General features: G+C 38.9%; 1 protein-coding gene and 1 non-coding gene across 2 annotated transcripts in view; both read right to left on the bottom strand.

Annotated features, from left to right (window-relative positions):
* The window catches only part of ARMH4 (armadillo like helical domain containing 4), a 141,436-nt gene that overhangs the window by 113,604 nt on the left and 14,216 nt on the right, over positions 1–13,616 (bottom strand). Inside the window, exons 3-4 of the mRNA XM_040226367.1 lie at positions 11,937–12,191; positions 9,500–9,712 (exon numbers count right to left, since the gene is read on the bottom strand). Of these exons, the coding sequence (XP_040082301.1) occupies positions 9,500–9,712; positions 11,937–12,191 (468 nt within the window). The remainder of the gene's footprint in view (positions 1–9,499; positions 9,713–11,936; positions 12,192–13,616) is intronic.
* On the bottom strand, positions 2,560–2,632 carry TRNAG-CCC. The gene has a single exon. It is a non-coding gene; the product is annotated as a tRNA-Gly (tRNA).

The raw sequence follows: 13,616 nt of genomic DNA, 5'->3' as shown, positions 1-13,616 counted from the left end.
ATCAGAGAGAAAATTGTACCCTATAAGACTAATGCATTTTGTTTCTTTTATTTTCTTGGTTTATCTGCTTTGTGTTCCCTTAGGTTTGAGCTAAGTATTTTTTAGATTTCTACTAATTTTAGCTGAAACAAGTGAGAGAGTTTTCATCTATGCTTGAGTTGGAATATTAAAAGGAAAGAGGACGCAGAGAGCATGTGAAATAGATACCTTGAGAAAATCCAGAAGGAGCAGTGAAGGGACCTCTGACCACCCAGAGAATCTCTTTCTCATGATAAAACCATGAAGATTCTTTATAATGTTTAAAAGTGTTTTTTTTTGTTTGTTTGTTTGTGGGTGTGTGTGTTTGTTTTGGCCACAACATGCACTGTGCAGGATCTTAGTTCCCCAATGAAGGATCAAACCCACACTCCCTGGACTGCCAGGGAAGTCCCTCTTTACACCATTTTTGTAGAAGTTTTCACAGAATGTTTTGTCTGGAGATGTTAAAAAATTAAAAGAAGGAAGAATGGCTAAAAAGAGAAAAAGTAGGTAAATGTAGGCAGAATCAATGTAAATGTTTTAAGATAAATTTAATATTTCCAAGTGTGAACAATTTTTAAAAGCTTGTAAGGCCAGTCAAATCAATGCATTATATTTTCCTTCTAATCTTTTCCTTTAGGGATATGTATTCATTTTAATAAGTAGTCTGATGCCAAAACAGGGTCATGGTTATGAATATAGCCTGATAAATGCAGTTGGTAATATGCTCACATTATTTTATACATTGTTAAGGTTCATAATTATTCGTACTCTGCTGCAATAAAATTCTCAATGATTATACCAGAAAAAGGATAGTTACATCTAGCCTCATACTGAAAAATCATGTTTTTAAAAATACCTTGATTTTCTGCAAACATATAAAATGTCTTTAAAATCTCCACATTCCATTGTGTTTGGGATCCCAAGCTGCATGCTTGCTTCAACAACTGCTAAAACCACCATACATGGAAAGCCCTGCTTGGACCACTTCTCACAGGATTGTCAACCCTGGAGTATGAGACCAGATGAAACACTCAAAACCAATCCTTTTGCCTAGAACTCTGAACAACCTACTCAGGACAGACTTGGCACTGTTTCCTATAAATCAGGTACTTGTTAGCCTGAGGCTGAGTACCTGGTTGCTGCCTCTAAAACTATTCTTAAGAAATAATTCATCTCAATAATGACAAAGTAGCTTTTGCATGGTGACATAACTAGGCTTATCATGGTGATAATTTTGAAATGTATAAAAATATCAAATCAATATGTTGTGCACCAGGAAGTAACATAATGTTGTCAGTCAGTTATACTTTAAAAACAAACCCATAGAAAAAGAGATCAGATTGGTGGTTATCAGAGGCAGGAAATAAAAGGAGGAAAAACTGAAGGAAGGCTGACAAAAGATACAAACTTCCAGTTATAGATAGGTAAGTACTAGGGATGTAATGTGCAACATAATTAATTGTATGATATATATGTGGAGAAGGAAATGCAACCCACTCCAATATTCTTGCCTGGAGAATCCCACGGACAGAAGAGCCTGGAGGGCTACAATACATAGGATCACAGAGAGGTGGACATGATTGAAGCAACTTAGTACATGATATATATGAAAGTTTTTAAAAAAGTAAATCCCAAGAGTTCTCATCACAAGGATAAAAACATTTTCTTTTATTTTGTATCTACATAAGATGGTGGATGTTCACTAAATTTATTGTGGTAATCATTTCACAGTATATGTAAGTCAAGTCATCATCCTGTACACCTTAAATTTTCACAGTGCTGTATATCAGTTATATCCCAATAAAACTGGGAGAATAAAAAAGAAAAAATTCATTTAACCAGCAAGCTAAAATTATAGAAATACGCTTGATCATATACCCATAAAATAACTGAATGGTAGTGTGGCATGTGTGATATATAAAGGACAATTCACCACCTCTTGCAATGTTTTCCATACTTTTGGATCTCCTACCACTTACTTTTCTATAAACGTCAAAAGAATGATGAAGCATATACATATACACACACACACAAATACACACACAAACACATACACACACGACTCCCAAGCATAACAGCAATTCTGTATTTCTCTAAGGCAATGGCACCCCACTCCAGTACTCTTGCCTGGAAAATCCCATGGACGGAGGAGCCTGGTAGGCTGCAGTCCATGGGGTCGCTAAGAGTGGGATACGACTGAGCAACTTCACTTTCACTTTTCACTTTCATGCATTGGAGAAGGAAATGGCAACCCACTCCAGTGTTCTTGCCTGGAGAATCCCAGGGACGGGGGAGCCTGGTGGGCTGCTGTCCATGGGGTGGCACAGAGTCAGACACAACTGAAGTGACTTAGCAGCAAGCTAGGGCTAAGTTCTCTCTCCTAACTTTCACAGTCCTTTCTCTATAATGGTTTTGTTGCTGTTGTTGTTTCGTAGCTTTTTGTTTGTTTATTTGGCTGCACCTGATCTTGGCTGCAGCAAGCAGGATTTTCCATGTTCATTGTAGCATGTGAGATATCTAGTTGCATGTAGGATCTAGTTCTCTGACCAGGGATCAAACCCGGGCCCCCTGCATTGGGAGTGCAGAGTCTTAGCCACTGAACCACCAGAGAAGCCCCTTGTAATTTTTTTTGTGATCCTTTCCCATCTTCTACCTTGTGTATCTGTTATTTATGTATTTATCATAACTCTTCTACTAAAATTTATACAAAATCTACTTATTATTATCTGAATCATCAAATACTTAAGTATACACATAAATGAATGAATAAACAAAACCTCTGAATATGTACAAAGCTAAATCCTTTTGTCATCACGAACCATTATATGAAATTTCATAAGCGTCTAAGAATGAGTTTTACCAAGTAGTGTAACTTTCTGGTGCTGAGCAACAAAGATACAAAAAAAAAATGGGAAGAATCAATTCTGTAACAATGTTTACTTAATTGTGACTATATCAATAAATAAATGCCCTATGATAAGAAAGCATACCAAAAAACTTAAGAGTGAATATTAGCTATCTTTCTTCAACAGCAGAATGTGTGGCAAAGTTTTATGGTAACATATCATAATATTGTGATTTTAACTATTTCTGAAATACCACTGCCTATGTGAACATTAAGAGCAGACATATGTTGACTAATCTGAGTGCTGAGTAATTTACTGTACTAGCTTACAGAGCACACAAGTACTTAAGAACAGAGACCTATCATAAATGCCAGAGAATGTATGATGACTTCAGGACAAGCCAACAAAGTGACTTACCATAACAGGTAATCAGTGATTGAAATTGCCTCTGTTACTGAGGCAAAATTAAATCCAAAGCATTTTTAAGAAGAAAAGCCAAATTTGTACTCATTCTTAACATTAGAGTGAAAAGCAGTATGAACCTCCTTAACAGTATCACAAGTAACAGTGGACAGTTCAAATTTACAACACTCCACTGGATCTTTAATATTATACCCACATAACAGCTCCCAACAATAAGTCACATAAACTTGGCTTCATAAACGTGGCCTTGAGATGAGATCTTTTGACTCCTCTTTGACTTTCTCATTCATCCATTCTAGCTGCCTTCTGAATTGAAAAGTTATTTGAGGATTGAGAAAATAATAAGAAAATATTCTCTGAAAAGAAGTGCATACTGCGAAGACCAAAAAAAATGATTTTGTGAATTAAAGTGCAGGTGAAGAGCAAACATTTCTCTCATAAAAATTATATGAGCTCTTAAGAATCCTCAGTGGAGCTATTAAAGAAAAATATCTCTGAGGTTTCTCCATAATGCCGCTTAAAGAATGCATTTCCCCATTCATTTCTGATTTACCAGTAAAAGAAAGAAACTAAGCATCTTGATTTCAGTACCAATTATGACATCCCCCACACTGCCAAAAGATATGTCATCTGAACATAGGTATGCTTTTCAAACATGACTTTCTCCTGAAATTCCTATGCTATTGAAATTCCTATGTTATTGTAGAGAGAATCCTAGGATGAGGCACAACTGAGAATTCCAGATAAGAAAGGAGAGATAATATCACTATCACTTCAGCAGAGGAAATTAAGAGGTGCAGCAAATATATACATATATATAGGAAATGCCCGCAGAGGACTGTGGAAAAAACATCCATGAAATTAAACACATACACACACAGATGTGTACACACAACTATTCATGAAGGGAGGAAAAGGGATTGTCACTGAAATAGATCAAACAACAAGTGACAGAGCAATGACAGCTTTCTGCCCCATGCATGCTGCCTCGCTGGGAAAAGATGTCAAAAATACAATCTTTCAAAACCTAAATATAAGGACAGTCAAAATATTCTTCGAAAAACAAGGGAAAAGCTGTCAGAAAGGAAAATTGAAGTTAAACTATATATTTGGTCTCATTTTTTAATCAAGATATTAAAAAATTAAACATGGTTTTCCTACTATTTTTTCAAGTAACATGTCATGTGTTTATATATAATATGCATCATACATACAAAGGGGGGAATAATTCACATCAATTACTCTGCTGCTGCTGCTGCTAAGTTGCTTCAGTCATGTCCGACTCTGTGCAACCCCATAGACGGCAGCCCACCAGGCTCCCCTGTCCCTGGGATTCTCCAGGCAAGAACACTGGAGTGGGTTGCCATTTCCTTCTCCAATGCATGAAAGTGAAAAGTGAAAGTGAGGACGCTCAGTCGTGTCGGACTCTTAGCAACCCCATGGACTGCAACATACCAATCTCCTCCGTCCATGGGATTTTCCAGGCAAGAGTACTGGAGTGGGTTGCCATTGCCTTCTCCATCAATTACTATGAGTATGTTCTATAAACTCTGTAATAAACAGGTGTGTTGAAACAGATAAGGAAATGGGAATTGTTTCTTCTCTTGCAGCAAAGCAATAAGCTAAGAGGCTCATCTTGGGAGAGTCCAAGCAAATTCACCACGTTCCCAAGTCTGTCCGGTCAGCACCATGGGGAGCATGAAGCAGTTTCCCATTTCCCACTAGGTGGAAAGCCCAGGTATTGGCTTCCAGACATTATGGAAGGAAGTGCTGGGGATGTGAGGAAGGCCTACCAATACCTTAATCACAACATCTGAGAAACCTTCGTTTTTGTTCTCTTATTTCTCACATGTTCTTAAAACCTAGTACCTGGTATGAATAATAGTATTGAACTATTAAAGCCACAATCTTCCACCCTATAGAACTATTGTTACAGTTTTACAGCACGGATGAATTTCCCTCTTCTGTAGAAATATAGGAAAGGCCAAAATTAAGTTTTCCAGTAGTCATGTACAGTGGTGAGAGCTGGACCATGAGGAAGGCTGAGCATCAAAGAATTGATGCTTTTGAACTGTGGTACTGGTGAAGACTCTTGAGAGTCCCAAGGACAGGAGGAATATCAAACCAGTCAATCCTAAAGGAAATCAACCCTGAACATCCATTGTAAGGACTGATGCTGAAGCTGAAGCTCCAATACTTTCGTCACCTGATGCAAGGAGCTGACTCGTTGTCAGCTAGGAAAGACCCTGATGCTAGGAAAGATTGAGGGCAGGAAGAGAAGGGGGCAACAGAGGATGAGATGGCTAGATGGCATCACTGACTCAATGGACATGAGTCTGAGCAAACTTTGGGACACAGTGAAGGACAGGGAGGCCTGCCTGGTGTGCTGCAGTCCATGGGGTTGCAAAGAGTCAGACACGCCTAAATGACTGAACAACAACAAAATAAGTTTGATTTGTTTAGATATCCTCAGTTGGATTTCTAAAATACGTAAAGTAGAATTTCTTCTGATAAGAAATATTGAAATTTGATATTAATTAGTCTCAAAATATTTTAAAAACAGCTAACCCAAATGAAAATATTCCAAGTAGGTTTTCATAAGCAATCAGAAATTTTAAGCTGCCATTTTGGAGCAGAAAAATACAGAGAAATACATTAATATTCAACCAAAAAATGGTATCGACCTAAACAGAGATCATGTTCAAAAACTAGTTTATATATATATATATATATATGTATACGTGTGTGTGTATGTATGTGTGTATATATATATATGTATATATATATATATATACTGTGTATGCTGAGTTGCTTCAGTCGCGAACTCTTTGTGACCCTATGGACTAAAGCCCTCCAGGCTCCTCTGTCTGTGGGATTATCCAGGCAAGAATACTGGAGCTGGTTATCGTGCCCTCCTCCAGGGGATTTTCCTGACCCAGGGATCGAATCTGCCTCTCTTAAGTCTCCTGCATTAGCAAGAGTGTTCTTTACCACTAGCACCACCCGGGAGGCTTTGCTATTATCCACTTTTGAATTAAAAGTTAGAACACTTTGTCATGTTTATAGTCCAAAGATGCTGAATACAGCCCTAGTAGAATTATGCCTGAGATAAGTATAATGCATTTTTTATCATCCTGAAAGCATTTATTCCCTTAAAAAATACAGAGAAGTAAAGATAAACCATTATCCTTCAAAAATCAAACTGCATGTTTGCTGACAAGGTAAAAGACTTTTTGAAATAGGCACAGGGCACTATGCACTTATAGAAGCAGGCTTTCTTCAATGCTTGAGAAATGCAAAACATGCCAAACTTTCCCACTCTACCAGTGCATACCTCTCAAGGGGGTGTTCTGCCTTCAGAGCCAACTGGAAAACTGCTCAGAAGCAGACCTCCTATTACAAGTTGAATTGTGCACCCGCCCCCAGCCCCTTCCCCTGGTGCAAATATATGTTTAACTCCTAATCCAAACACTTGTGAATATGATCTTATTTGGAAATAGTGTACCAGCAGATGTAGCAAGTTAAGATGTAATTAGTAGGGCGAGTCCTAACCCAATGGCTGATGTCCTTATAAGACAAGGGAAATTTGGCCACAGAAACACAAAGGAGGGAGATATGAAGGAGGAGGCAGAAGCTGTAGTTCTGCTGCCACAAGCCAAGGAATGCCTGATGGATCAGAAGCTGGAAGAGGCAAGGATGATCCCCACCCAGAAGCCATGGAGGGAGCACAGCACTGCCTACACCTTGATTTCAGGCTTCGAGGCTCCAAAACTGCAAAAGAACAATGTCTGTTGTTTAAATCACCCAGTTTGAGGTACTTTGTTACAGCGGTTCTAGAAAACGATACACACCCTTAGTCATCATGTTGTAGTGATGGAAAGGAAAAGACAAGACAGGCTATCAAGCACAAACAAATTTTCGGTTCATCTGGGCCATGACTATCCCTTAAAGGGTAAACATTCAGAAATTTCTTTGGAATTTTTTGCTTATTGGTTGTATGTTGTCTAAAGATGCAGATTTCTCGTTATATCTCATTGAGATAAATATCCCATTCTCTGAAGAAGTGTTCTTGTCCCCACGTGGGAAGGAAAGTATTCAAATAACTATAGAGAGAGCTTTTAATAACATAATTAAATAAATACCTTAAATTGGAGAATTGTCTGTCATTTATCAACACATCACAGAGATTCAAATTTGAAAGGTATACAGCTTTACCTCACATGATCCTATTCTAAGTAAAAATAAACTATCCTCCCAAGTCCATTGCTATGGAAAAATTAAAATGTTTCACCCAGTCAGAGCCTCAAGCTGCACTTATATCACTGGACAAGGTGGAAAAACATGCATTGAAAATGAAGGCCTCTAGGCATTTATTGATTTGTCAATTTAAATAAATATAGTCACTTCTGCTTTCAGAGGGTTTGATAGACCAGCATAAAACTAATGACATTATTAACACATACTACTTAAATATAAAAACCGCACTCCCTTTTCCTTAGGAAAAAGGTGTGCTCATTCAAAATTTTGTCTTAAGCCCAACAATGTAGCAGAAAGAATATTTTTAAACCAAAAAAGTCTTTCAAAGCCTTGACAAGGATCATAACTTAGATCAAAACTGACAAAATATATTCTCAAAAAGAAGCTGGAACTGAATCGTGTAGAAGAAAAGCACTAAAACGCCAGGACATCTTAGGCAAGTTAAGAAAATTCTCACACATCTCAATACAACTTCCATCATCAACTAAATTTAGAAAATTATTGCAGTTTCACAAGTATGGATTATTCACAAATCCAATTTTTTTCCTCTGATTCAGTGAGCCCTGCCGGGAAAGCTGTCATCTGTAACTCCAGTTAATTTGGGGAAACCTGGTCTTTCCAGATGGCATCAAAGAGGGCAGACAGCTAATATGAGTCTACATTCCAAGTTCTTATCTTAATGTGGAGAGCAAGAGCTCTTAGCCTCTGAGCTTGCTTTGATCCATTTCTTAAACCAGCACTCCATAGAATTCACATTTCTCTTAAAATGTCATGTTTCTCTGCCAGAAAACTACCAGTATTACCCTGAAAGTCTGCAATAGAGACTGCAGGCCTGCTGAAAACCTGGCTGAACCACCTTCCCTGTTACAGAGTAGACAAAATATAAAATAACAGCACACCCTAGGTCTTCAATGCTTCAAACCCGTGGCTAATTTAGTGCCCAAGAGCTTACCTATCTCCAAGATTAGTTTACAAATCACTGGGCATTTTTCAATCTAGCCAGGAGCTGTTCACCTGCCAAAATGCTGATTAATTAAACGACCTTTCATTATATCTCCAGTTTTCTCATTTGTGGATATGCAGCTGTACCCCAAACATCTTTTTCATGCTCAAAGCCAATGTCTTGCAAAGTAAAATTTGGCATGAATTTCTCAGCCTTAAAAGGTGAGAAGACTGCCCATCTGCAAAAAGTGGAACATCTAACCCAGAGATATAATTAAGGGAGAATGGCCCAGCATTAACCACTAGAGCACTGTTACAAAAATACAATCCACATTAAAATTTTTGCCCAAGAAAATCCAGTGGGGAAACTCAAGTTTTCCATTTAAAACAGTTTCTTCAACTCAGCCTGCACACAGAAATCATCTCAAGAAACTCTCGGAAATGTTGATGCCAGATCTTATCCCAGCTGAATCAGAATTACTGGCAGAAGGACTCGGGTATTAGAATCCTTCAAAAACTCCCCAAGGTGATTCTAACATTCAACCATAATTGAGAGTTACTAATGGAGAGCAGGGGTCAGTGAGTTTTTTCAGGCAAGGCCATCCCATAAATATTTTGGGTTTTGTGGGCAGTTAGTCTCTGTCACAGCTACTCAGCTCTGCCATGCTGGCACATAAATAACCACAGACAACACAAATGAACAAATGTGGCTGCATTCCAATACAGCTAGAATTAGGAGCACTGAAATTTAGATTTTATAAAAACTTTTACATCTCACAAAATACTATTCTTTTGATTTTTTTTCCCAATCATTTGAAAATGTAAAGATCAATCTGAGCTTGTCATACAAAAATAGATGTCAGCCTGGATTTGGCTGGGCCACAGTCTATGGACCCCTCATCGACACTACAGACTGAATACACTTCTCCTTGATCTTTTCTCAAAAACAACATTTGCTCAGTGACTCACTGTCTCTGTCCTAGAAAAGATCCCCTTCAAAGCATGGATACCTTCAGATTCAAGTTGGTCCAGGCCATAGGAGGCAGCTGTGTTAACATAGCTAAAGGACGGAGCCGCAGTTCTTCTTTCAGAAGACGCCTCAGGATCAGCAAGAGCTGGGGAAGTGCTGGGTACCTCCTCCATTATTCCAGGGGGCGTCACTGGAGAACCCAAAATTGGTGTGAACAACTCCTCACTCGGCCCTGTGACTGTGTCCATTAGGTCTGCCAAACACAAGAGAGATGACTTGACCAAAGATGATCCGAATGAGAAATGCATATATATAAATATATGCTTTTACTTGCTAAGCAAGAAACGACTAATGAAACCAATATCTCATACAGTAGATTTGGCACTTAGACCAGTTCCATCTCCTACAGTGCATCGATTCAGCTAACCAAGGCAAACACTTATCTTCCAGGAAAATACACTACCTCAAATCAGAACTCCGGTTTCAAATTTTAATCTCCCATTTATTCTATTGACAATATTATGGATTTTATAGGATTTTATATAACCTATTCGGGTTTCCCTGGTGGCTTAGTGGTAAAGAATTCATCTGCCAAGCAGGAGACACGGGTTTGATCTTTGGGTCAGGAAGATCCCCTGCAGAAGGAAAAGGCAACCCACTCCAGTATTCTTGCCTGGGAAATCCTATGCACAGACAAGCCTGGTAGCTACAGTCCATAGGGTCCCAAATGAGCCAGACACAACTTAGTGACCAAACAACAATATAACCTATTACTAAAGATAGAAAATTTAACAAAATTTATTTAAATATACACCAAAGATGACTTTGGTGACATAAAGAACCTGCCTGCCAGTGCAGAAGACCTAAGATATAGGTTCAATCCCTGGGTTGGGAAGATTCCTGGAGGAGAGCATGACAACCCACTCCAGTATTCTTGCCTGGAGAATCATAAGGACAGAAGAGCTTGGCGGGCTACAGTCCACGGGATCACAGAGAGTTGGACACAACTGAAGTGAGTTACCATGAGAAGATAACTTTCAAAAGTCAAGTCAAAGAGTAAAAGTTTAAATCTGTGTCTGGAATATGCTCAATTTTAAAGCAGACAAATTAGCCCCAGGTATCCCCAAACCTAGAAGAGCAGCATTTTTCCAAGCCTGGTTGATAATCATAATCTTTTGAGGTAATTTTGAAATGTTGATTTTCATGCTTTCTACATATCCCAACTTAACTGAATCAGAACCTCCTTGGTGATGAAGCCTGAGAAACCATTTGTGAAAGCTTCCAGGATATGGGTCCACAGATTAGCATGTACATTGCTGTTGGCAGTATAAATGGAAGCAATTTTGGAAAGCAGTTAGGCATTGCTTCCTAAAGTCAAATATTCATATGCCCTATTCCTACATATATACCCAAGAGAATCTCCTACACACATGCAATGGAGAGTATGTAAAAGAATATTCATGGCAGCCATGTTCACAATGGCCAAATCTGTAAACGACCCAAATGCAAACCACTAGAAAAGACTGGATGAAGATGAGATAAACAAACCGTGATATATTTTCACAGTGCAATGTTACAAGCAGTCAAACCAAAAGAACCATAGTAAATAAATAGCAGCCACAGAACAGCAAGTAAAAAAAAAAAAGTTAGTCCCCAAAAGGCTACCCACAGCATAATACTGTTTTTATAAAATAAAAAACTAAAACTTTTAAACATATAATATCAGGAGTACATCCAGATACAATTTAACAAAAACGAAGCCAAGGAAATGAAGATCCAGGTTAATGGTTAACAGAGGAGGAAGGGGTTTAGATGGGAAGGATCTTAGGTTACCTGTAGGTTACTGACAAGATCCTAGGGGTTTTGTGGGGAGAGAAGCAGGCATGGAGGGTTAGAAGGTATTTATTAGTCAAAGATAACTCAGGTAATGAATAAAACTAGGATTTACTGGGCTGGCCAAAAAGTTTGCTCGGGTTTTTATACGATGTTATGGAAAAACCCAAATGAATTTTTTTGCCAATCCAATACTTAGGCCAATGATGAAACAGAGACATGAAGCCCCAAAATAATAACTAAATAATAATAATAATAATTTTTGTAATTCTCAGGTGATTCTGATGATCACTCAGATTCAAAAACTTCACTGTCCTTAAGATCTCAGAGCATCTGAGTGTCTCCTATATCTTAATAGAAAGTTCTCGGTATACATTTGTTAAAACCCTGAAAATTACCTATAAGACAGGTAGGCATTATTTAAAGATGAACAAACCAAGGCTTGGAAACATTAAGAAACTTTCTTGAAGCCACAGTACTAGTGAGGGCCAACGCTGGGATACAAACCCAGGTCTTTTCTGGTTTCATTTACCAGGTTCTTACTGGTTTTACCCCCAGGCCATTTGCCTCACTCATTCTATTCCTTATCAACTCAGAAAAGATCCACCCTCAAAACACTGAGTTCAATTCCCTCTGTTACAGACCTTCCACAGCAGGAGTAACTTCGAAAGAGACAGGGATGGGTGTCGATGAAACCACAGTGGGCAGAGGCTCCCACCTTCTCGGCAGCTGAGTAGGACGAGGAGCATCCGCCGTGGCAGAGGGCAGCTCCCACCCTCCCTCGGTCTCGGTCTCGTCCTCGCCTCTGCTGAGGGCGGCGACCTGCTGCTCCTGCGGCACCAAAGACACAGCGGCTGCTGCTGCTTGAACAGCTGTTGTCATCTCTTGAGTGATGATGTCTTAAAAGGGAAGAAACAACATTTTAAAATAGACTAAATCCCTATACCTGAAAAAGTCACTAGATAATTAATAATTTAAAGAAAAGCAGACTGTCATTTCAGGGAATGAGAAGGCAGAGGGATGGCTCAGAAATGAACGGCCAGTAAATAGAAGTTTTCAGTGTTGCTGTTTTCAGGAGTGGTGATCAATATGAGACAGAGATACAGACAATAATACAAAACATGTAAAATAAAATTTAAAATAAGAAATCACCAGGTAAGTTTCCCTTTATGAATATCAACATAATCAGTTTATTTAGAAAAACATTATACAGAACTAAGTTCAAAAACGCTCAGAAGCATTTATATATATTAATATTCACATTTGCATCCCTGAAGGGGACAGAAAGTTGGCATGTTGAGTTAAAGGAATACTAGTTACAATAACTAATGTTTACTGAGTTTCTATTATGTGCCATACACACATACTTCTAAGCACATGATGGGCATTACCTTATCCTTCCATGTGTAAGGGGAGGAAGGTACTAACATCATTCCATGGAAGCCATATATCACAGTGGCCAAGAACACCGGCTCCAGATCCAATCTGCCTGAGTATCAATTCAGATTCAGCCATCTTCTATCTGTGTGACTCTGAATGAATTACTTATGGACCTTGAGCTTCCTTAAGTTGTAAAGTGGAAATAATAATAGTATCTTCCCCATAGAGGTTTTACAAAAATTAAACAACATGTGTAAAACACTTAGTACACACCCAGTGGTTGGTAAGTATTCAGTAAATGTCAGCTAGTATTACCTCATTTTACAAGTGACTTAGGTGTAGAGAAGCTAAGGAACCTGACTAAGTTTACATAGTTAGCCCTCTTAACCACTGTGCTAACTGCACTTATCCCTCAACAGATAAATGGATAAAGAAGATGAGACACACACACACACACAGACACACACAGACACACACACGACATCGTTCGGCCATTAAAAAGAAATGGCCAAGAAAAGAAATCATGCCATTGCCCAAGGAACAACTTAAGAGTGGCCTGCGTAGAAGGTCTGCATTTGCTTTCAACATGAAAAAGAGTGAAATACACCTGTGGGGTAAGATGTGTCTATTGCAGGTCCACTTTCTTTCAGTTCAGTTCAGTTCAGTCGCTCAGTTGTGTCCGACTCTTTGCAACCCCATGAATCGCAGCACGCCAAGCCTCCCTGTCCATCACCATCTCCTGGAGTTCACTCAGACTCACGCCCGTCGAGTCCGTGATGCCATCCAGCCATCTCATCCTGGGTCGTCCCCTTCTCCTCCTGCCCCCAATCCCTCCCAGCATCTGAGTCTTTTCCAATCAGTCAACTCTTTGCATGAGGTGTCCGAAGTACTAGAGCTTCAGCTTCAGCATCATTCCTTCCAAAGAAATCCCAGGGTTGATCTCC

Source organism: Oryx dammah, unplaced genomic scaffold (genome assembly GCF_014754425.2).
Source record: "Oryx dammah isolate SB20612 unplaced genomic scaffold, SCBI_Odam_1.1 HiC_scaffold_26, whole genome shotgun sequence".
In the NCBI taxonomy this organism is placed as follows: domain Eukaryota; kingdom Metazoa; phylum Chordata; class Mammalia; order Artiodactyla; family Bovidae; genus Oryx; species Oryx dammah.
This window is presented reverse-complemented; position numbering and strand designations above follow the sequence as displayed.